The sequence below is a fragment of the Anolis carolinensis genome, chromosome 2 (genome assembly GCF_035594765.1).
Source record: "Anolis carolinensis isolate JA03-04 chromosome 2, rAnoCar3.1.pri, whole genome shotgun sequence".
Classification (NCBI taxonomy): Eukaryota; Metazoa; Chordata; class Lepidosauria; order Squamata; family Dactyloidae; genus Anolis; species Anolis carolinensis.
This window is the reverse complement of record NC_085842.1, coordinates 92,751,423-92,777,008: the sequence shown is the minus strand read 5'-3', so window position 1 is coordinate 92,777,008 and position 25,586 is coordinate 92,751,423. Positions and strand designations below refer to the sequence as shown.

Here is a 25,586-nt window from a genome sequence, read left to right as displayed (position 1 = left end):
ATTTTGTTTTAGAACATGCATTTAGTGTGACTCTTGTAGAAGAGTCATTTCCTTGTGTATGTTTTCATGCTTGGAGGTCCTAGTGGTCAGATCAAATAAAATAGTGACATCTAATTAACTATAATATACTTTATGCGGTATACATCACAGTGCAATTTTCTGTAGGGGAAAGAAAAAGAAGAAACCATTTTATTATTTCATAATTTCACAAATAGAAAATAGTTGCCCCATTACAAATCATATAGGATTGCTTTCTGCCCTAGGACAATATTTCTGCATAACACAGCACAACTAACTCAAGATAATACATTGTCAGCGCCTGTCTCTTGCACTTTTTCATCTTCAGTGGTAGAGATAAGGACCAATAGCCTGCAGGTCTTGATTAATTGCCATGCTCATCATCCCTCACCATTTGGCTAATGGGAACTGGCATTCTAAAACTTCTAGAATGCCACAGAAGTGGTTGCTTTAAAGTTCCTTTCAAGATGGGCTTGATTCCTTAAAGGTAAGGGGTTTTCTTGTTTAAACCCAGTTAAAAATACACCCGTTTAGTATTTTACAATAATATATATGTGCTTTTCCATTACATTTGTTCTTGTCTCTTCTTTAACACTTTTTTTTCTAACACTGACTTTTTACTGAGTGACATTCTATCAGATTGTCATACAATATTTTCGTTAGAATAAGAATAACTCTTTCTGTACATGTCAGAATTTTTGATCATCATTCAAGGAGGAGGATAGAAATTTAGAACAGACACAATTTAAACAAATGTTCAAGATAATATAGTCTCTGGATGCATAGCTTCCTGTTGAAATGCAAGGAAGAAGGAAAATGTAAACTTCAATGGTTCCCTTCTTATTTTGAGAAAATGGCAGATAACAGCAATGCCTTGCATTTTGTCTGTCTGTTTAAAAGTGCTGCATAGCCTTTTGTTTCTCTCAGTGAAATAACAACCATTATTCCTCCTCCTATAGAGAACTGAATCAAGATGAGAGACAGTATGAGATAGAAAATATACACTATTTAAATCCCACCCACCTTCCCCATCAATGTAAATGGTAGGCTATGTCCCCATAGATCTGAATCATATGCTAAATTAGTTTCCTTGAGCATTTTTCAGATTTCAACTGCTTAGAGCAGAATTGCTGCTTTCACTCTTTGTACTCTTCTGTTTATAAGTTTGTGGCAAATACTTGCCCTAAGTTGGGCATGGCATTTGCTTTTAGATGGCAAGCTGAAGAACTGAAAAAAGGAGGCCACAGAAATATTATCAAAGGCACAAAACATATAGCTGGTTTTGAACTGAAGCTCTTTAAAATGTTGAATAGCTGGCTGTGATTTTACCATTTGATAGGTAAACTGTAAAAGCAGTGAATATGAGGTTTCTAAGGAAATTTCCTAGGTATTGTTGCAGAACTATATTTATACTCAAAACTAGAATAAACGTGTGTATTTAAGCTGAGTGTCAACTTATGGTGATCTTATGGGTTTCATACAGTTTTCTTGGATGAGGAATACTAAGATGTAGTTTTAACAGTTCCTTCCTCTGAAATATAGACTAAGCATGTAGAATTAATTAGAAGTCTCCCATCCAAATACTAACTATAATTGACCCAGCTTATTGTCTAAGTTACTAATGTATTTTGGAGAGCAAGCCAGTTCATATTAATGTAAAAACAGAACATGTACAATTTGCAGTCTATACTAATAATTTTAGTGAGATAACAATCAAAGAATAGAGGAGAGACTCTGGATACCAGAATCCTGGTCCTTTTGCTTTACATAGTTCTCTTAGGCGATCCCTCGTAGTTCAAGGATAATGGTCGTCCATTCCTTGGAAGACGCCTGTGCGTGATTTTTTTAAATGTGTGGAGGTCGGTGCACGGCCGGTCAACACACAGTCTTCACAGAGTGAGGTCCCAGCAGTGGTGTGATTACACAACGACAGTGGCTTCTCAGTCTGTTGCAGCCTTCTTCCGCCTTCACAGCCATTGTAACATGTACCATGTTATCCTCTGCCTGCTCCGCTGTTGAGGTCTTTGGGTCTTCAGATTGTTCTTGGTCTGGATCCTCCCCTGTGGCCACTCCTGGGAGTGTGTGACTGTGATGACTCATGGGCCATGTAGTCCCGTTCCTAGCGCTGTTGTGACAGATGAAGAGGAAAACTTGGGTTTTCCACCATTTCAGTCAGAATTGGAACTTTCCCAGCCTGAATTGGAGCCCTTGCACCTGCAAGAGGTTTGCCTTCCAGAAATCTGCCAAACAAGCCCTGAGTCAGAATCTCCCCCATTTTCTCGCCGTAGTTATTATCAACAACAAAAAGGAGTTCAGCAGGCTAATCGCAGAAGCCTGAGAATCGCAGCCAGGCATTCAGCTGATTAAGACTGCTTCCATGAGAAATTCTAGGGAGTCATGCATCTGGACACAGAGATTGACTTTCGGTTCTGATTCCCCAGAGAAGTGTTCTTTGGTGGGAAAACGAGACCCTATTTAGGTTCCTTGCCCCGAAGGAATCTTGCGGAGTCAATTCGTCAGCAACTGGAGTAGATTGTGTGTGGACAGCGCTACTCCCGTTTCCAAGCCTTCGTTCCTGTTTCCAAGCCTCGTTCCTGTTTCCAAGCCTTCGTTCACGTTTCCAACCTTGCCTTGCTTCCCGGACCTTGCCAAGTATTTACCACAGATCTTGTCCTTGTTCCTCGTTCCTTGCTGCCTTGTATCAAGCCTTGTGTTCCAAGAATCAAGTTTACTTCCTAGCCTTGCCTCAAGTTCCTTGGACTAAGAACCTTGTCATCTCCCCTCACCTTGCTTGGCAAGTGAGTGTTTCGGTTATTGGATTACAACTTTGGACCTTAATATTTTATATTGGACATTGTTTTCCTGGACTATAATTGACCTTTCCTGAAAGGTCTTCTTCTGAACTACATTCTACACTTATTTTTATTGACTTTATATATTTCCTTAATAAAGATATTAGATAGATTCTGGCCTCTGTGTATGGTTATTGGTGCTCTGCAGCCTGGGTCGTGACAGTGACTCCCGTGGTTGTGCCCGCAGGTTCATTGGAATACGCAAGCCCCCTCACCACGTCAAGGTGACAATCCATCTATAACATAGTTATAGCACTGTGATTCCACATTAACTGCAATGGTTCCATTTTACGGAAACTTGAGATCTGCAATATAAGGAGAGGCATTTAGAATTAAGTAGTGTCTTAAACAAACTACAAATATCAGAAATCATTAATTTGCGATCATGGCAGTTAAAATATAACCACGATGCTATATTTGTGTAGTGTGAAATCATCCCAGTGATTTGGTGATGTATATGGATTTTTGCTTAGCAAAGAAAAATCGGTCAAGCCACAACACACTCTTGAACGCTTTTCTCTCATTGTTTCCACCTATCCTACACATCTTTGATAAATTCAGAATGTATGTTCTAGGGGTGTGCAATGTGGCATGTTTCAAAACAGAATCTGGGAATTTTTCAGAAACTGAATCCCAGAAACAGAAAGGCTTCCTTTGACTCAACTGAAATGGACCATGTGACTGCTGATACTGGCTGCTTTCAGTTGTTTTTGGCTGTGTCATGGCAATAGCCACATGTGGGCGGAGTCTCCTTAGACTTGCCTGAGCAAATCAAAGCAAGAAAGCAGATCACGTATCTTTTCACCAAGCTGATTTATGTATACCAGGGCAAGCTCCTCAATTTTGCTGTGGTGTCCTGGCTTCTGAGAGAGAGAGAGATTGTGTGCTAGCTAGCTCCTCGTTGTCTAGGATTGCTTTGGACTCAATTCCGATCTTTTCCTTTGTCAAGTTTATTAAATTTTATAAGTTTAAAATCTTTCCGTCCTTTTTTTACTATTTTACTAGGAAAGCGAGGGTGGGCATGTGTTGAAAGGTCATTGGGGGTGTTTGTTTAAATATTGCGGTGGTTTAGTGAAGGGAGAAGATAGCTCAACTCCCTTGAGTCTCCACAGGGAGAATTCAATCCTTTCCCAACCCTTCTTGCTTCTGTACTCTGTGCTGTACCTTCCTCTCCCCCTCCCAATATTTATTTTTTTTAACAAAAAAGCCCTTTCTTCTTGTTGTTCACTTCTTTGACTGATTCATTTATTTCCCACCCCTGCCCTACCTCCTGGCGTGTGTGTACTCTTGCCCCAGTTCTTCTGGCCTGATAACCATGTAGAAATGCAAAAGCTTAGAAACAGTATTTGTTTTTATTAGTAAAGAAAACAGAGAAAAATCCTATAAAGTGTGGGTTGTGTGGATCTTTATGAAAGTTGGCAGGAATGATACTCTTCTGCTGCTGCTCCTTTAATGTTGCTGTGGAAAAATTCCAAGGAATACCTTTTTGGGGATTTTTGTAAGGAGATTTCATTTCTAAAAACTTTAAGAATTTCCTAAAAAATCAGTGGATTACCCAAAAATTCTGAAACTTGGTAGGCTTGCAGTGGTAAATGTGTTCCCCAAGTGGGGTCATTTCATCTCAATACCTCTAAAAATTATGGGAAGGGGAGCCAATGGGCCGGACCTTCCTAAGCAAAAAATAGGACATCTGGCTGACACATCGAAAAAAGACATTTTGCCATGGCCTAACTTTTTGATAGCATCAGCAAAATGTAGTTTGTGTTGATATAGTGTCATGACTCTTTGTTCTTGATCTAATAATTTTGCATCTTAAAGGGTGACTTCAGGTTTTGGACTGAATTGTACAAAACCTGAAGAAAAACCATAAACAGCCTTTCCTCAAATTTCATGATGGTTAGGGTTCTGGATCCCCACAAAAGTGGAAAAAACACATTTTTTTTTCTGGTGAAAGTTGACCATAGAATTGTACTGAAGGACCTAGAAAACTCCTAGGAAGAACATCTTTGGGAGAGATCACATGTCTGACAGCAGAAAATGCAATAATTAATAGAGTAATGTGTGTATTCTTAACATGCAAATGTGGAGAGATGACTGTCGATTCCTGTCTGTCTCTAAAATAATAAAATAAGAGGGAAAGCTCTTTGAAATGACTTTCTCAAAGCTCTGAGAAATACTCTGTTAATCTTAAAGACATTTGTGAACAATCTGCATTGGATCCCACATAAAGAGAAAGCTAGAAAATTAATTCATTAATTTATCTGTGGTTTCATTTATCCATGTCTGACAAAATACTTGTGACTCTGCAGCAGTGCCAGAGTGAAGATGAGGAAGGTGATTTTGGGTTACAAATGCAGGAGTCAGATGATGGGATGCAAGATGAATTCCAGGATGATGTCATGGGGATGGGGAATCATGGAGTTACACAGGCTGGTTCAGAAGCGCAGCCTGTGGATGAACTTCTGAACCAGCCTGTCACAGATGCAAACCAGGGTGACATTCCCATGGGAAATAATGAGCTTGATTTGTCTCAGGCTCCTGTTCAGGTGCAAGATAATGAGCTGTTTGGCCTTGACAGTCAAGAAACTCCATTGCTATCTTGGCAGATCGTTTGCAATGGAAAGGAATGCCTCAGTGTAGCCTGAGATTAGCTGGAAAATGGGAGGCCACTGAAGGGAAGAGAAATGCATTTTTGGGTTGTTTTTAAAACTGTGTGTTGGGAGACAAACCTCTGTCAAAGCAAATTCTCGCTTCATCAGAGTGTCTTCATGCTTTGGAAATTCTCATGCTCATTAATCCTTGTATCCTGTGGACTATTGTATCTTTGGAAAAGGACTTCTGCTTTTGTCTATGGATCATTGGATTTATTGACTCTATTTTACAACTACTTTGGGAACTATATTTTTGCTTGCTTTGATATTATATATATACTGCTTCTTAGCAGGGGGTTGGACTAGATGGCCCATGTGGTCTCTTCCAACTCTACTATTCTATGATTCTATGATTCTACTGCTTTTGCTCAATAAAACTACAAAAGACTATCTCTGTGTGTGGCTTGGTATCAATAGCAAGGTGAACTATTCTGAAGTGCGACAATACTGTCTGCCTCTCTAGGCATTTTTAGGTCCTCCAGAATGCCTACATGGTATTCTTGGGCAGAGGTCCTTCACTTCAATAAGATTTACTATTATTTGTAGTTTTACATATTTGTGTGAAATCCTCCACCCCCCCCCTCCCCGGATATGGGGGGTCATACTGCATAAAGGGTTTTTTTTCCTTTCTAGAATGAAACAAAGTTTTTAAATTATTGGCAGCAGGAACTTGTTTATCTTTTGCATAAAGGAGGTCTGTCATTTCTCTGTGCTATGTTGAGAACAAAGATTATTTTGCTGCTGTTTATTTCTTCCGCAATTGTCTGATACTAAAACTAACTTCCAAGTTTTTCCTACAGAATGAATTTATTTGTTCTTTCATAGGGATTTCTATTGTATTTTCTTTTCAGAAATATGTTGCATCAAAATCTGGTGATTTCATTTAACTGTTTTATTTATTTATTCTTTTTTGCAAATGACTTTAATATAGAAGGAAAAGCAGCTGAGTAATGCTGAATAACCCGCTTTGTTTCCTCAGCTTACTTACTGGTAATAAAATAAAACATATTTCCACATAAAGAACATGAGAGGGTCATATATAACTTTGAAAGTAACATGCATTGCCATCTATAGCATGGCTTCTTAAACTTCTTCCACTTGTGACCTCTTTTGACCCAATAAAGTTTTACGTGACCCAGGGCACAAGTATCAAACATTTACTGATAATAAATGAGCATTTGCAAGGTTTTCTGAACAGTCTGACTTTCCCTTTTATAAAGTACAGCTGAAGCATTTTCTGCAGAGTCCACTATAAAGACTATATGTTGTTACTAAAAAGATTTGTATAAATGGATGGCATTCAGAAACCTTTTATTTTTGTCAATTTTTTATGAATCCACAATTTAGTTCACAGTTTAAAAAGCAGTGAACTAAAGAATTCACTCCATCCTAAAGTCCTCTGCAGATGGCACCACTCTACAGTGGTTATTATGCATGAGCTGTAAACTCATTGTAAATTGCACCAGAGGTCCATGTATTTGCCTTAGGCAGACTGCTATCTTGTTGTTCTGTACTTTTAGATCATTTCTGACTTGTGGTGAAGCTATCATGGGGTTTTCTTGGCTAGATTTGTTTAGAGGGGGGTTGCTTTGCCTTATGTTGTGGCTGATACCATGTTTTCCCGAAAGTAAGACAGTGTCTTATATTAATTTTTGCTCCCAAAGAGGCACTAGGTCTTATTTTCAGGGGATATCTTATTTTTCCATGAAGTCAAATTCACATTTATTGTTGAACAAAAAATGAACATTTATTATATACTGTACAGTAGTTGTCATCACAAACCAGCATAACCAGACAAACTGTGAATCCTATCAAGAATTTCTTGTTACTACCATTATTTCCATGTACAAAAATCTATGGTACATACATTTACCAATCCTGCATGCTCTGGTGTTCTGTTTGGCGGGCATGTTTCCTAACAAAAACTTTGCTAGGCCTTACTTTTGGGGGAGGCCTTATATCTAGCAATTCAGCAAAACCTCTACTAGGTCTTATTTTCAGGGGATGTCTTATTTTCAGGGAAAAGGGTATAGTGTGACCTGCCTAAGGTCCCTCAGTTTACTTGCTTGACTGAACAGAGATTCAAACACTAATCTTCACAATCATAGTCCAATGCTCAAACTGCTACATTATGTTGGTTATCTCCTAGCCTTGTCTTATTTTGGATCTAGGAGCAGAGGGAAACTGTACAGATTTACCATATAGGCTTGTTGTAAGGATTACAGATGTAAAGTGCATTGAGTCCTTTAAGCACTTAGGCAAACTATGATAATACCAGTTTTATTTTATTTTAAGCTAAGCTTTGAACATTGGTGACCAATAAATATTGACAAATATGCTTTAACCTGAACAAACACTGAAACGTAACAAGTCTGTTTTCATGTGATATTGTATACTTTCCTGAAATTTGTTGTTGGAAGCCAACAGTTGGGTGAACAAACAACAGGCAAAATGTGAGATCTGTGTGAATCCAGAGGACAAAACAGTGGCATCCTTTGCCCTCCACTTGCAGGAAATGAAAAATGGGAGAACAGCCCACTGTGCAAATGAAAGGTTAAAATGCTCATTAAGCCATTTTTTAAAAAGAAAAAAAAAAGAAAAAAATTGATTTGCTTACTGAGTTTTTCACTTGTGAGAGAACTAGCAATGTGAACACACCTGCCAAACTTTAAACAAGCTTTTTAAGGATTCTGCATAAAGACAATACACATTAAATAAAATACATGGCTACACAAGACATTCTGGGATTCCTCCCTACTTCTGGTCCTTTCCCACAGTCCAGACCTATACCTAGCAGTCTCAAATTTCAATGAGGCTGCACAGGAGAAAGGGTAGGTGGAGAATTCATTGCACTCACACTGCTTTGGATATAAACCATGCTGTCCACATCCAACTGCACCTACCCTCAAACCATATGAATTGCTGGCTATTTTTATTCTATGTTTCACATTTGTAAAGCATGCCTTTCACATTAAAACATGCTTAGTTTTGGTAACTGCATTACAACTAAATTAGATAAATACACCCAATCAATGAATCAACATTTCCCCGCACTGTAGAAATTTTATCTGGCATCAGAACGGTTACTTGTGAGACAGAACTTTCAAAAGATTATTGCAGGGGGTTGAAACAACTTTGTTTCTCCAGATCAGCTTCCAGATAAATTGTATGAAATTGTTATACACTGATTAGAAGATTTTAGTCTTGTAATCATTCTATCCGGCAATCATTCTGATCTTTCATTAATTAAATTATAATATGGAATGAGTAAAATCTAGCAAGCAGGCAGCTGTTCCCTGTTATTGATGCAAAGGAGCAATGATATGCAAATAGCAGCATTCCTTCTCTGCCCCCTCTTTTGGACTGAGTGGATATTACATATCATCTAATTAAGAGTTTACAATGTCTTCAAGCTTCTGGCATCCACCAAAGAATCCTGACACCTGTCGTTTGGTAAATTACTTAGACTAATATTTAAATTCCCAGGTTCTTCTGATAAACAGGAGCTATGTAGAAGAAGTACATTTAGATATTTCTCAAAAATGAGACAATTGCAACGTAGCTGATTTTACTCATTATAATTCCATGAGTACATGATGCCTAAGAGTTATCTCAGTAACAGTTTTTGTGCAACCAGGGTATTCATGCCAAACAGAGTACTTCTAATACAATGTGGCAGAGTGATCTTTTCTCAAAGAACTGTAGTCTTGGAAATCATTTGAAAGATCACTTAGCCCCATGTCCTGTCTGTGTAAGAATCTACATCTCCAATCTGTGGTCTGTCGGTTTGAACATTTATATATAGACCTTCATTAAAGAAATATTCTCCACTTTCCATGGGTCTCCACTCCTGTCAAATATTTCTTAATGTCAAGAAGTTATTTGTCATGGTTTGTTAACTGTTAACTGATGCTTAGTGTGCGGTTTACCAACCCCCCCCCCGGATCCTGGGGGGCGTTTGGAGAGGAGGCCAAACGCCCCCCAGAAGGACAGACACACTTATCCATTGAGGAGGGACATAATAAGAGATCCACGCGAAAGGGGCTAGGAAAGAAGGGCGCCAAACCAGAGTTCCCTTCTCCAACCATGCCAGATGGGTTCAAAAACCCAATTTCTTCCTCCTCTTTTCTCCCCTGAGCCACCCGGCGAGAGGCGGAGCCAGGCCCCAGCAAGGCCCCACCACCCCGGGTGAAGGTAGGAAGAAGGGAAGGAGGGAGGAAGTGGTTGGGGCCTTGCTTGGGCCTGGCTGCGCTTCTCTCTAGCACCCCTCCGAAGACAGGAAGGGGGGAAAATGTGAAGAAGCCCCTTGCCGCCGCCACCTCTTCGCCTTGGTAGCGGGTGTTGGGGGTGTTCTCGGCCCGCTCCAGTGCCGCGGAGGGAGAGGCGCAAACAAAAGGGAGGTGAGTGGCACAAATAGAAAGTTGTCTTTAGGGCACTTGGAAGTGCCTCAAGAGGCACCTCAACAGCACCCCCAGATGATGCGTGTCCGAGGTGAGCGTGTCATTTGCCCCGCGGTTGAACCGGCCCTGAGAAGACATGACTCATTAGGGGGAAATGCTTGGGAGAGTAAAAGGTAGTAGGAAAAGAGGGAGATTGCATTTCAGATGGATAGGGAACGCTGACCAGCAAGACCTCAGCAAGGCTGATGTTGATAGAGTTATCTGAAAGCATCTCATTCATAGAGTTGCCATAGCATGGCGTCAACTTTATAATAGTTAAGTTGTGAACAACCAATATATCATAATTTGAAATAGTAATCCCATTAAAGGTCTACCATTAAATTAAACATTGGCATTCCCCCCCCCCCCATATTGTTATGATTGAGCCTCATGGCTCTGTTACTGACAGACGTGGGCGTAAGACTCCTCGAGAGTCAGATACTCTCGAGGAGCGAGAGAGAAAAAGACTGCGAGACATATTTGCAGCACCATCTGACGAGGAGTCTTTCGAAGGGTTTACGGAGAGAATGGAGGAGGGGCTGGTTAGCTCAGAGGAGGATGAGATGGATTGGACTCGGGTAAGGGAGGAAGTGGGTGCCACTGGCCATGATGGGACAGAAGATGAATGGGGACCTTCAGGATTAGACCCATGGTTTAGCTGGAGGGATGGGACGGGATCCACAGCTGGAGATGCTGTTGGGCGTAGTCAGAGGTGTTCCAGCTCTGACGAGGAAAGTGATGAGGAAACGCCCGGGTTAAGGAGGACAGCTGACAGTGATGAAGATTTGTAACTGGCATAAAATGGGGCTTGGGAGCAATTGCAAATTGCGTTGGGCAAGGTAATCTGGGCAAACGCTTGGGATCCGTGTGTGTGTGGGACGCTTCCCTGAAGACTTGTGTGCTTTCCTGTGCTGTGACGTAAGTTGATTGGAATCCAGGGTCAGACGGCGGGAGGGATTGTGTGGGCATTTGTTTGTGCAAACCTGTGCTTACTCTTATTAGCTTGACCCTCCGTCGTCTTCTTGACGGACGCCATCTCCTGCTTTGAGAACTCGGACTGAACTGACCACGGCTTGTCTTCCCCCCTTCTTGGACTTGGAAAAACTACAAACGTCTGCTTCTGGCTTTGATCTACGGAACGGAACTGGTCTACTCAACTGCTACAATCCTTGGCTGATTTACTCGTGTTGGAGATCCTGTCTGCTGTGTGTGTGGGGGAGCGACGCAAGTTACTCTAAGCACAGTGTTGGCAGCAGAGAGGAATCTGCTGCCAATTAGTTGCATTCTTTGTATCTTTTGTTCCTTGGCTTTCGTTTCGTTTATACCCAGGCTGAAGCAAGCAGTTTGTTTTTACCCGGATTAAACTCCGGTTTAATCCGGTTTATCTTTTGAACATTTACTTTTGCCCCTTTTTGCTCCTAAAGGCAAAAACTGCCTGGCCCTTGTGTTTTACGGGCATTTTTGAGTTCTGTAATCTAATAAACTCTGTTACTTTGAATCTTGTGGCGTTCTGTCCTTGACAGATTGCCCAACGCCCATAAAAAGTTTATTGCAGCAATAAACCCGTCAGGAAGACGATGGATGAGTTAAGGGCCAAAGTAGACCAATTGCAAACGGCTTTTACCGTTATCCAAACAGCTCAGGCTGTGAAAGGACATGTTTTGACTCCTGAACGCTTTGACGGAACCAGGTGCAAGTTGCCAACCTTTTTGGCACAAGTGGAGCTTTATTTTTCTCAGCTCAGTGCTCATGCTTTTCCTACAGACACTAGCAAGGTGGCCTTTATTTTGAGTTTGTTGACCGGTCCCGCAGGACAATGGGCCACTAATTTAATTTTGGGAAATGACCCAGTCAAGGACAATTTGAATAATTTCAAAAAGTTGTTAACTGACACTTTTGGGGATCCTCTCCGCACGGAGAACGCTGGGTGGGCTCTGTATCGGTTGAAACAGGGAAAGGGGACTGTTTTGGATTACTTAAATAAGTTTAACCTGTATCGCCACCAGCTGGATTGGGGGGAAAATGCATTCATGCTTTTATTTACTGCCGGGTTAAGTGATATGCTCCAGGATGAATTAGCACGCTTGGAGCCGGCTGAAAGCTGGGACGCCTTAGTAGCTAAGGTGCTGCGTTTAGACGCAAGGTTCGAGGCTCGTAAACACTCAAAAGCAATGTGTGCGCCACCCATGCATGTAACCAGGGCACCTGTGGTGATGGGGGAAGAGCCCATGGAGCTTGGGGTCTTTAAAAAGCTGTCTACAGAGGAAAAGAGCCGTAGGAGGCAGCTGGGCTTGTGTTTGTACTGTGGGAATGCTGGGCATTTTGCCAAAAATTGTAATGTGAAACCTTCCCAGCTTTCGGGAAAAGGCCAGCCCTAGTGCGACGTGAGTCCAACGCACTAGGGCTCCTCAAGCAGTCAACTGAGGGGAGGAAGCATGTTTTCGTACCCATTACATTATCTGTTGGGGGAAGGGAACTTGTTTCTACTTTGGCACTGCTGGACTCAGGGGCTACGGTCTCCTATGTAGATATTGAGTTTGCTAAGAAGCATGGCATTCCTAGAGTGCGCAAGGCATGCGACGTGTGGGTGGAAGGAGCAGATGGGAGACTGCTGGAGACTGGGGTGGTTAACCATGAAACCTCAGCAGTAACGTGGGAGGTGCAGGGAGTAACGGGAACGTTTGTGTGGGATATTACGAGCTTGCCTAGATATGATGTGATCCTGGGGATGGATTGGCTAGCTGTAGTAAACCCACAAGTAGATTGGGCAACACGTAAAGTGATCTTAAAGAGGCAGGATTGTTGCACTCTAAATGTTACTCATTCTGATATGGAGGGAGTGCCTGCTGAGTATGGGGAGTTCTCTGATGTATTTTGTAAAAGAGAAGCGGACAAATTACCACCGCACAGGCCCTATGATTGCGCCATCAAGTTGGCAGAAGGTGCGAAACTGCCAGCAGGGAGGCTGTATGCCTTGACTGTACCGGAAAGGCAAGCTTTGCGGGAGTTTCTAGATGAAAACTTAGCCAAGGGGTTTATTCGCCCATCTAGTTCTCCAACTGCGGCACCGGTATTCTTTGTAGCCAAAAAGACTGGGGAACTTAGGTTGGTCTGCGATTATCGGATCCTAAACAAATACACCATTCGGGATAGGTACCCGCTGCCTTTAATCTCGGAACTGTTATCAAGGGTGCAAGGGGCTAAGGTCTTTACCAAGCTTGACCTGCGGGGGGCCTATAACTTAATCCGTATACGGGAAGGGGATGAATGGAAGACGGCATTTAACACGTGTTTCGGATGCCACGAGTTCCGAGTCATGCCTTTTGGGCTTTGTAATGCTCCTGCGGTATTCCAGAGGTTCATGAACGATGTGTTCAGGGACCTAATTGACCAATTTTTAGTGATTTATTTGGATGATATCTTGATTTTTTCTAAGGACGAGAAAGAACATCGTCAACATGTCAAGCAGGTTCTGCACCGACTGCGGGCTAATGGGCTTTTCGCCAAGGCTTCCAAGTGCGTCTTTCATGTGCCTGAAGTGGAGTTCCTAGGTCATGTAGTGTCAGGTAGGGAACTTAAAATGGACCCACATAAGGTTGACGCCGTCAACTCATGGCAGGAGCTGAAGACTAAGAAGGATGTACAAAGGTTCTTGGGTTTCGCTAATTACTACCGGGAGTTTATTCCGAATTTTGCAAAGCTCACGGTACCTTTGACGCAGCTTCTGCGCAAGAAACAGCCATTTGTGTGGGGGCGGGAAGCTCACGAGGCGTTTCTACAACTAAAGTCTAGTTTTCAATCGGACAACATACTAACTCATCCTGATGTTGACAGACCGTTCGTGGTAGAAGCGGACGCTTCTAGCTACGCGTTGGGGGCTGTATTGTCTCAGAAGGATTCCTCAGGGACCTTGCGTCCCTGTGGATTTTACTCGCGGCAACTAACACCCTTCGAGCAGAACTATACCATATGGGAGAAGGAGTTGTTGGCGATTAAGGTGGCGTTTGAGGTGTGGCGGCACTGGCTTGAAGGGGCACGGCACCAGATCGTGGTCAGATCTGATCACAAGAACTTAGAGCACTTGCAAACAGCAAAGAAGTTAAACCAGCGTCAAATCCGCTGGGCTTTGTTTTTCTCCAGGTTTAACTTCAAGGTGCAGTTCGTGGAGGGGAAGGCAAACTTGCGGGCCGATGCTTTATCCCGCAAGCCGGAATTTAAGACCAATGAGCAGGTAGTATGTCAGACCATCTTGCCTACTGCCTCTCTGTGTGTTGTAGATAATGAGCTTGGGTTACATGACCAGATCCTTGAGGCTCAGAAGGATGATGTGTGGACTCAGGAGCAACTGATGCTGCTCTCTGCAGGTAACCGTACCATACTGCCGCATCTCCAGGATCAAGACGGGGTATTGGTGCGTAGGGGGCAGGTTTACGTACCAGTAGGGACCCTCAGGTTGGAGGTGATTAGAGCCCACCATGACGAACCCATGGCTGGGCACTTTGGCAGGTTCAAGACCGTACAGCTTATCACCAGGAGCTACTGGTGGCCAAAGATGCGGCAAGACATTCTGCGCTTTTGTGACAGCTGCGCCGTTTGTCAGCAGAGTAAGACGCCTGTTGGGCGCCCTAGAGGGTTGTTATCGTCTTTACCTGTTCCGGAGAGGCCATGGCAAATCATTTCCATGGATTTTATTTCAGATTTGCCTAAGTCTGGGGGTTATACTTGTATTTGGGTGGTGGTGGATTTATTTAGTAAACTGGCTCATTTTATTCCTTGTTCAACCATTCCGGCGGCCCCTACGTTGGCCTTACTATTTACAAAGCACATCTATCGTTTGCACGGAGCACCCGAGGTGATTATTTCAGATAGGGCTCCGCAATTTGTGTCACGCTTTTGGAAACACTTCCATGAGTGTTTGGGGACTAAGTTAAACGTGTCTTCAGCTTTCCATCCGCAAACGGATGGACAGTCGGAACGGGTTAATGGGCTCTTAGAGCAGTATCTGCGTTGTTTTTGTTTAGATCAACCCACGGCTTGGGTAAAGTGGTTACCGGTGGCGGAATTTGCTTACAACAATGCGGTGCACACGTCTAGTCAGCATACGCCATTTGAGCTAACTTATGGTTTTCACCCACGGGGAGGTGTGGCGCCGTCGACCAATGTGGTCTCTTCGGACCCTGTGTACCGCTCTTCGGAAATGGCTGCATTGCATGATGTTGCCCGTCGCTTACTGTTGGAAGCTAAGGCAACGCAGAAGACTCAGGCTGACCGCCACAGGCAGGCAGGGGAGGAGTTGGAAGAAGGGGATTTGGTGTGGTTATCTTCCAAACATATTAAACAGGCTGGGGGAAAGTTTGCGCCTCGGTATTTGGGTCCCTTTCCTATCGTTAAAAAGATTTCTTCTGTTGCGTTTCGTTTGCGTTTACCGTCTAGTTTAAAGGTCCATCCAGTCTTTCATCGTTCACTGTTGAAACTTGATACCTCTAGTCGTCGTGGTGCTATAGCGGAGGGTATCACTGCCACTTCTCCGCCATCGGGGGAGGAGGCCTTTGTGAGAGGGGATAGTGTTATGATTGAGCCTCATGGCTCTGTTACTGACAGACGTGGGCGTAAGACTCCTCGAGAGTCAGATACTCTCGAGGAGCGAGAGAGAAAAAGACTGCGAGACATATTTGCAGCACCATCTGACGAGGAGTCTTTCGAAGGGTTTACGGAGAGAATGGAGGAGGGGCTGGTTAGCTCAGAGGAGGATGAGATGGATTGGACTCGGGTAAGGGAGGAAGTGGGTGCCACTGGCCATGATGGGACAGAAGATGAATGGGGACCTTCAGGATTAGACCCATGGTTTAGCTGGAGGGATGGGACGGGATCCACAGCTGGAGATGCTGTTGGGCGTAGTCAGAGGTGTTCCAGCTCTGACGAGGAAAGTGATGAGGAAACGCCCGGGTTAAGGAGGACAGCTGACAGTGATGAAGATTTGTAACTGGCATAAAATGGGGCTTGGGAGCAATTGCAAATTGCGTTGGGCAAGGTAATCTGGGCAAACGCTTGGGATCCGTGTGTGTGTGGGACGCTTCCCTGAAGACTTGTGTGCTTTCCTGTGCTGTGACGTAAGTTGATTGGAATCCAGGGTCAGACGGCGGGAGGGATTGTGTGGGCATTTGTTTGTGCAAACCTGTGCTTACTCTTATTAGCTTGACCCTCCGTCGTCTTCTTGACGGACGCCATCTCCTGCTTTGAGAACTCGGACTGAACTGACCACGGCTTGTCTTCCCCCCTTCTTGGACTTGGAAAAACTACAAACGTCTGCTTCTGGCTTTGATCTACGGAACGGAACTGGTCTACTCAACTGCTACAATCCTTGGCTGATTTACTCGTGTTGGAGATCCTGTCTGCTGTGTGTGTGGGGGAGCGACGCAAGTTACTCTAAGCACAGTGTTGGCAGCAGAGAGGAATCTGCTGCCAATTAGTTGCATTCTTTGTATCTTTTGTTCCTTGGCTTTCGTTTCGTTTATACCCAGGCTGAAGCAAGCAGTTTGTTTTTACCCGGATTAAACTCCGGTTTAATCCGGTTTATCTTTTGAACATTTACTTTTGCCCCTTTTTGCTCCTAAAGGCAAAAACTGCCTGGCCCTTGTGTTTTACGGGCATTTTTGAGTTCTGTAATCTAATAAACTCTGTTACTTTGAATCTTGTGGCGTTCTGTCCTTGACACATATGCTGTTATTCAGTTGTGTATAAAAAGTTGGAGAAATACTGCATGTTAAGATTGATTCGGGGAAATGTTATTTTAGATGTGGGAGGGGGGTTGAATTGAAACCTTAGAGAAATAATATTGAATCCTCAAAACTAAGTGCTGAACACAATTCATCTTGCAAAACATGTAGCAAAATGTCACCTTTAGGATTCAAATGGCCTCAGAGTGTCTGCCTCGCAAATCCTGGAGCTCAGGAAGATGTTTGAGATCAGACTTTACTCCAAATGTGCATTTGCAATAAATATCAGAATGTATGCAGCATATCTACATTATAATTAATTGGTGTTTATAAAATAAACAGAGTATGAAGCCAGAAGCAAACTAGAAGAAGACTGATCTTATGGGTGTTTTTCAAAATATTCTATAGTGCATTGATGTTGTCTGCTTCTACTTGCTTGGTTTTCCCCTGCAGCTTAACCTATACTTTTTATCTCTGGTTGTGTTTCTTCCAGATGCCTCAGGAACAGTATACACACAGGAGCGCCATGCAGAGCTCAGAAGGGCCCCATGTTTACAAAGTGGGGATTTATGGCTGGCGGAAGAGGTGCCTCTATTTCTTTGTGCTACTCCTAATGATTTTAATCCTGGTAAACCTTGCTATGACCATCTGGATTCTCAAGGTTATGAACTTCACAATTGTAAGTAAAGAACACTTAGGTGTTACACCTTGGGGCAGGGGAGATTAGCTGTGTTCCAGAGGCTTTCCAGGCTGCCAGGTGAAGACATAGAGCTGGAGAGATTGAGGAAACCTTGTATCCTACCCATGTACATAGCAGAGCGCCTTGTAGAATTCAAGAAATCTACTTGTTTCTTTCGGAAGAATTTAATATTAGGGGAAAGGTGAAAAGTGTGCATGCAGAATCATTTTAGTATGCAAAGATTTTCAGTTTTCTTTTAATGTATTTTAAAAGCCCCTGTTGTCAACAAAGTATAAATTAACTATTATAGATCGGGCATCTCTTATCTGAAATTCTGAAATCCAAAGTACTTCAAATCCAAAATTGTCCATATGAGTTGCTGAAACAGGGACACCTTTGATTTCTGATGGAAACCAAAAACTTGGTTTCATGTGCAAAAGCATTAAAAATATTGTGTATAAAATTATCTTTGAGCTATATTGTAAGGTGTGCAAATGAATTTCATGTTTAGACTTGGATCCTATTTCAAAGATATCTCATTGTGTACAAATGTGGAAATATTCCAGAATCTGAAAAAAGAATCCAAAATCTTTTGGCCCAAAACATTTCAGAAAGGGATATTCAACTATACCATTTTCTTTTTTGTCTAGCGTTTGAAGCTAACACATTGTAAGTAACATAGTTAATTACAACTAGTCACTCTATATAGACAAGTCTGAAAAATGCAACTTGATTGGTATACTGATTAATATTTATAGTTACTGTAAAATTAATTTTAAAGAGCATTTTCAGGTATTTTAGCAAATTTTTGATGGAAGTTTTCACATTTTGTGTGAGATTTTGATCAGTCCTAATGTAAACTAGTGAAACATTATGACCAGTACAATGAACAAGGCAATATGTTTCTGCTTAAAATACAAAGCGTGTTGGCAGCAGATTCCTTTTTCAGACACTGTACTGACTAGTAAGAATGATTTGGTCTTTGAAAACAACTTTCAAGGCTTTGGGAAAATGACTCTGTCTTTAAGTCAAAGGTTATCACATAGAAGAAAGGTAATATACACCCTACAAATGAAGCCCTATTGTAGGGATTACAACGTTTTATTTGTATAGAAAGGCATCATTTTTGAAGAAATGCTCCTTTTCCTTATGGAAGCTGCCTGTGATTCTGTGTAGCGAAACAGAACAGATTCCACTGGGACAGTGAGATTTCCCTTGTAATGTACTCCAGCTTAAAAAGCATGCTTCATCCAATTCCTTAGGGGATAAAATAATAAAATCAGCTTGGAGTGCATGAAGCTTCTCTAAGAAAAGAAAAATTCTGAAAATATTGCTCTATGACAAAATTGTAAAGATAGCTTTCATTGGCTGGTTTATGAGTAGTAACTGGCATTCTTTTTTGTCTGTCTGTCTATCTGGCTATCTGTTTCAGCTTTGTGTCATGGCAAAAGGCTCTCATGAAAACAGCTGTATTATCTAGCTCCTATTCCTTTTCCTATCTTGTATCCAGTGAGGTCAGGTCAGACCACCTGTCTTGTGCAAACCCTCAAAAGATTGTTTAAATGATAAACTGCAATGGTTATACTTACTCAAGAGATAACACTACTGCAACCAACTCTAATACACAGTGGTCATATAAAATTGGACAGGGAAGACAACACGCTGGACACTGGAAATGAAGTATTGTTCTAAATGGTTATACTTACTCAAGAGATTACATTACTGCAACCAACACTAATACACAGTGGTCTAAAGTTGGACAGGGAAAACAACACGCTGGAAGTGAAGTATTGTTCTAAATTATACTTTGGATCTAATGCATAACAGGGTTCAAACAGTAAATGGCTCAAATAGCCTCTGCTGATTTTTACACACGGTTTCATTTTGTCTTTTAAAATTGTGATTATACTGTTGCTGTGGAGGAGTGAGGAGTATGGGCATGTTTGCATTTCTGGTATAGCAGATACTGAATTAACCTAGTACTCTCTCTGCAAAATTTTGCATTTTAAAACAACAATGTGCTCTCCTTTCTTCAAACCTCATACATTGCAAGGAATGAATAGTGTGTGTGATATGTGGTGGAGTGTGTTAGATAGTGCCTCATTATTAGTGAGATGTGATAGAAAAATACCTGGAGCCAATTTATTTCTGAACAGGTTGAGCTTTAACAAAACAAACCATTTAGGACTGCACAAAAGAACAATGATTTAAATTGTATTAGTATTAATTAGTATTAATTGTACTTTTCTGATGGAGGTATCAAACAAACAATGCATCAGTATTCAAGATTGTAGTGACCGTTGGGATCAGCAAACTATCGCTTCATGTTCTCTGTAAGGTTGTGATCTGCAGGGCTGTAGCCAGGGGGGGGGGGAGTTAAGCGTTCAGCCCCCTCCCCCAAAATGTGTCAGGTAAAAAAAAACAACCAGTTTACTCATGAATTTCAACCAATTCATGAGTAACCCAGGTTTTTTTAACCTGACACTTTAGGGGGGGGTTGAGCCCTTAACCCCCCCCCTCCCCGGCTGGTGGCCTAGGACCTGCACCAGCAGTTGTTTCATGAGTGACGTTAGGGTGGGTTATTTCAAGATGCTGTTGAATATGGTGACAAGAAATACATCAGCACAGAATTCAAAGCAAAGGATGTAAGAAAAAGAAAATTATTTGCAATACATTCAGTCTTATTTCCTATTCCCGCATGATTTTGAGTGGCTTGATTTAGGAATTCTCAACATTTGAAGTTGAAGTTACTTAACACAACAAAGGAAGCCTTGTGGGCTTTAGAAAATAGAACTTTTTTCAGTCTACCTTTTCCCTTCTTTAGTTCTATCTGTTATCAGCTTGTATCACAGCCTTGAGTTTTTTTCTAGCAGCATGTTTGTTGTGTTCATTAAAATACAATGAGTACTTACTGGGGATAATGAGCACTCATTGCATTTTAATGAGTGATAGTGGTACACTGTCCTATGGTGCTAAACTTATCCAGGCTTTTGGGGATAGCTTCAGGGATGGAAAAGAAATGCTGAAATGGCATCACACAGTTTACCTGCTTCTGAAATGGCTGCCCTGTGATTCACTTGCTCCAGCTTGAAAGTGCATTATTTACTTTGTAGGTTTGACTAACCTCTCTGCCAATACTCCCCTTCCTGGCAGACCTGAATATGGTCTTTAGTCCTATACCAAGGGCCTCATCACAAAGGCTAGGTGAAGCATTTCACTTTGGCTGGCTTCTGGGAGAAAAAAGAGGGGCAGTGCAGTGAATCTGTCACCCCGCATTCAGCTCCCTATTGGCAACGCTTTCCCCATCACATGGGGGAAGAGTTGCCAGAGTGCCAAGGATTCATGCTGGCTCCGTTGGAGACCAGAACAACGCTGTAAGCCTCCTGTTTTGAGAGGCTCTGGCAATGCTTTTACCCTTGTTGGGGACAGGGCTTTAGCCAGAAGTTGCGTGACATCATGTGATGGCTCAATCCCAAAGTCTGGATGGAAGTGTTCCAAGATGCTGTTTAAAGTAAGAGTGATGGGATTTTAGGTTTGAGCATATGAAACATTGCAACCTGTAAGATTCTGTAGAATAAGCCGGCATTTAGAAGTTATTAGCATTATGGCTCAAGAATTCACATTATTCAGTGACAAATGATTGGTTGCCTTTGGTAATGCTTCATTTTACTTGTGAGTAATTTGGATATATTGGCTTCTTATTTTCATGTGCTTTCTGATAAATGTGGGTTTATATTTTTAAATAGAAAATGGGATGCTTTGGTGTATTGCTCACTTTGCATTGTATGGCTCACTCTAAAACAGTTGTATTTGGCTTTTTTGGTGATATGGACAGATGTTTGTCATACACAGAGCCGGTCCAACAATGAGGCGAATTAAGCGGTCGCTTTGGGCGCAAAATATACAGGGCGCAGTCGAGACTGCTTTTTATGTTGATTTCTTGTAAAACATGATGTTTTGGTGCTTAATTTGTAAAATCGTAATGTAATTTGATGTTTAATAGGCTTTTCCTTAATCCCTCCTTATTATCCAACATTTTCGCTTATCCAACACTTTTATTTTTCAGTGATTGGTTTGGGGGGGGGGCGCCAAAATTCTGTTCGCCTACACTTGAAAATACCTAGGGCCAGCTCTGGTCATGCATTTGCATTCATGGGTTCCACCTCTTCATTGAAAGTGCCAAAATAGTACAAGGCTTCTTTATACTGACCCAACACATCATTAGACTCCACTGTCATTATTGTTGGTTCCCTGCTGCACTGTTTTCTGTGGTGATAAAAGTTCTTCAGCACATTAATATTTTTATTACCTTTTAGTGTCCGCATAAGTTTACATGGTGGTTCTAGATGTTTAGCATCTGTTTTAATAATTTCAGATTGTTTTTGAAATGCTTTTGATTAACAGATATTATAAATACAACATCAAATGTCCCATTTAAGCGGGACTTCCGGTGAGCCACGATGGCGGCAGGACGGACTTGCTGAAGCTCCTCCAGCAAGCCACTGACAAAGCGGTTGGGTTAGAGCTTTTAGCTCCCCTCTCCCCGGGGATCGAACCGGGGAGGGACGCAAGCCTCCGGAGGGCGACAGGTCCGGCGGGGAATACCTCGGAAGAGGTACGATCCGAAAGACCTAGTCAGCCGTGGAGGTCCGCGAACCGCGAGTCAGGAAGCGGGCGCAAGCCCTGCATTGACTGCTGGCCGGGCTCATTTTAAACCAAAAAGAAGAGATATTGGAAGAAACTGAGATCTTAACAAAAAATTCTAACCTTAAGGGGACACTAAACTGATTGGAAGAAGATAAATACCTATATAAAATAAAAGGGAATTATCGCTGAAACTCAGGACGTGTATACGTCTGAGTACACAAGGCATAATCCAGCCACGCAGGAGAAGGATCAGCTACAAAGAAGGAAAACTCTCCGAAACCTGAGGTTAAGGAGGCATCCACAGAGACATGCAAATCGACTACAAGAATACCAGATAAGATCGAGCAACGCGGTCGGGTAGAGCAAAGAATCTCCCCTCTCCCTGGCCAATCGATGGGAGGAACGCAGGTACCCGAACGGCTATTCACGCTCTGACGCCAGTCTCTCGGAGGAGAGGCGAGCCGAAGGGCAGGGAAAAAAAAAAAGCCGCGGGGTTCGCGGACCGCAGACAAGTGAGGAAAGGAACGGAGTAAGAAGGAAACGGACAGTAGCTGACCTTGACGCCATATTGTTTTGACTATGAAGGGTCCTTCTTGTAAACAAGCAAGGTGCCGCTGAGGACTGTGGGAAAGTAGCGGAACAGGAGGTGACCGAAGCGGAAGAACTCATCAGGGAAGGACGGAAGAGGAGGTAGCAGAGGAGGACGGCGAGGGCGGAAGGAAGGGCGGATCGGGGAGAAGGAAGAAGAAAGCAGAAGGAAGACCGGAAGACGTGGAATCAGGAAGTACAGAGTAACAGCAACGATTGTAAGGACCTGAACCAGGACTCTAAGATGGACAGGCTAGAGCTTAGGTTGCAAAACGGTGGAAGGATGACGGCAGCGGAGGATTAAGGGCATAGGGTATTGGAAAGGAGATTGGAGATTAGAAAATTTTGGAACTAAATAAGATCATATCGAAGAACAAAGACTGAGGATAGCAGTAAGGGAGATACATAGAGACACAGATAAGATAGTGCACGCGATTAAATAGTAGTACAAATCCCAAATTGACTCTATTGGGAAAGACCAATCAAAGAGACATTTACACATTTATAAATATATAGATATACACGGAAAAGAACAGCACAGTAATCGTTGCCACTACAGAAGATGGCGGGGCCAAAATTTAAACAAGACCTTAAAGACCTTAAAGACACTAAAGGGTTAGCAAGGAGAGGCTCCCAAACAGAAGATTTAACCCTAAAAGATATTTTAAAAGAGATCCAGAAAATTTCAGACAAACAGGACTTAAACATGGAAGACCAAAAAAGATTTCAGAAAGAAATGCACCAAGAGATGATGGAAATGAAAAGAGAAATAAAGGAGGATATTACTCAGATAAAAGATGAAATGAAAGAGATGCATGAGGAAATTCTTGATCTGAAAAAAGCTAGAGGGAGCATAGAAAAGACCCAAAATAAAATACAAAAACAGGTTGAGGACTGGCAAAACAAAAGCTTAAAAATAGAAAGAACACAAGAATTAATGGATCTTAAAGAGATGGAATTCCAACTTCGATTTAGGAACATACAAGAGGAAACTAACGAAAATATAAGACAAATAATAACACAAATTACAGCAAAAATACTACAATGTCCAGTACAGGAAATGGAAACTGAACTGGACAGAATATATAGAATACAAACCAACTACTCCAAACGTAACAAAGTGGCGAGAGATGTCATAGTACATTTTGTAAAAAGGAGAGTTAGGGACGAGGTATTGATGGCCAATAGCTCCCAACCAAGTTATTACAAAAGCAATAAAATCACAATACTAAAAGAAATTCCCTTACCAATACTGAATAAAAGGAGAAACTATTTCTTCCTTACAGAGGAACTAAAAAAACGCAAAATTAGATTTCGCTGGGAAAAAGTAGAAGGTGTTATGGTTACACTTAATAATGAGAAATACTGGCTTACATCACTTGACAAGGCAAAGGAATTCTACAAAAATTTGATGAAGGATAAGTATACAGAATCTCAAGAGACACCGCTACCACAGACAAAAAGGAAAAGATTTCTTTCGCCCCAAGGCGCAGAATTGCCAACAGCGACGAAGGTAATGGAGATAAATACGGAAGTGGAAAAACCGGAGATGATTATAGAGGAGGTGGAAGACACGGCAGTGGAAGAAGATCTTGGAACTATAACTTTAGGACTTGGTAATGATCACAATGAATGAATTTACACGACAAATAAAATGTTATTCAAACAATGTGAACGGTCTAAATTCTCCAAATAAAAGAAACGCACTCACCCGTCAAATTAAAAAAGGGAAATTTGATATTATTTCATTTCAAGAAACACATATTTCACAAAGACATGGAGCACATTTAGTTAACAAAGTTTACGGAAAAGAATTCTACTCACTGGATATAAAGAAAAAAAGAGGGGTGGTTACATACATAAACAATAATATTCCAGCAGAATTGAAGTTTAAGGACTCAGAGGGGAGAGTAGTGGCGGTGGAAATTACAATTGGAACTCAAAAAATATTAGTCTGCAACATTTATGCCCCAAATGGCCCCAAGACACAATTTGCAAAATATTTGAAGGAACAGATCGAAAACACCCATCTGGAACAGGTCATAATTTTAGGTGACTTTAATGGGGTACTGGACACAAGAATGGACAAATCAACTAATAAAAGAAGCAACAAAGATACGTTAAGTTCATTACCAAAAAACTTCATCCGGTTGAAGGAAGAATTTGATCTCATTGATGTGTGGAGAGCAAAAAACCCATTAAACAAAGATTATACATTCTATTCTCATAGACATGCCGGTTGGTCAAGAATTGACATGATTTGGACAACTAGAACAATATTTACAAAAATTGACAAGATATCCATTATCCCCCGTGACAAATCAGACCACTGCCCTATGGAAATGATTATCAACTATAAAAAGGTTATACCTAAATGGAAGTTTGACGAAAACCTGCTGAAAAAAGGAGAAGACATCGAAAGATATAAGAAGCTATCAAAGGAATACTTTGACTTTAATGTCAGTCCAGATATCAAAGACGCAACTGTCTGGGACGCCTACAAAGCGGTGATCAGGGGACATTTAATACAACAGAAAGCAAGAATAAACAAAGAAAAATGGAAGAAAATGAAGGAAATAAATTTACAGATTGAAAGAAATGAGAAGATTCTGAAAAATTCCCCAAACAATAGCAAGGCAAACAAAGAACTTAAGAACTTAAAAAGAGAGAAGAGTCGAATGGAACTGGACCAGACCGCTAACCAATTAAGATTCATCAAGCAATTTAATTTTGAGAACGCTAACAAACCCGGGAAATGGCTGGCGCGGAAAATTCGTAAGAAAAAACAACTCCAACAAGTTACACTAATCAAGACAGACAATGATTGTATTACCAAGGATGAGAATATTTTACATGAATTTAACAAATTCTACTCACAACTATATAAGGACGATGAAATTGATAAGACAAAAGTATCACAATATTTGGGAAATCAGAAATTAGAGAAGATTAGCGATCAACAAAGAGAAATCCTCAATAAAGAAATAACAGAAAAT

The 25,586-nt window shown here is 41.7% G+C and overlaps 1 protein-coding gene across 5 annotated transcripts in view; it reads left to right on the top strand.

Annotated features, from left to right (window-relative positions):
* sgcd (sarcoglycan delta) overlaps positions 1 to 25,586 on the top strand; it is a 906,913-nt gene that overhangs the window by 528,491 nt on the left and 352,836 nt on the right. For all 5 annotated transcript variants that reach the window (XM_062973866.1, XM_062973867.1, XM_062973869.1 and 2 more), the window contains one exon: positions 17,170 to 17,355. In XM_062973866.1, the coding sequence (XP_062829936.1) occupies positions 17,170 to 17,355 (186 nt within the window). The remainder of the gene's footprint in view (positions 1 to 17,169; positions 17,356 to 25,586) is intronic.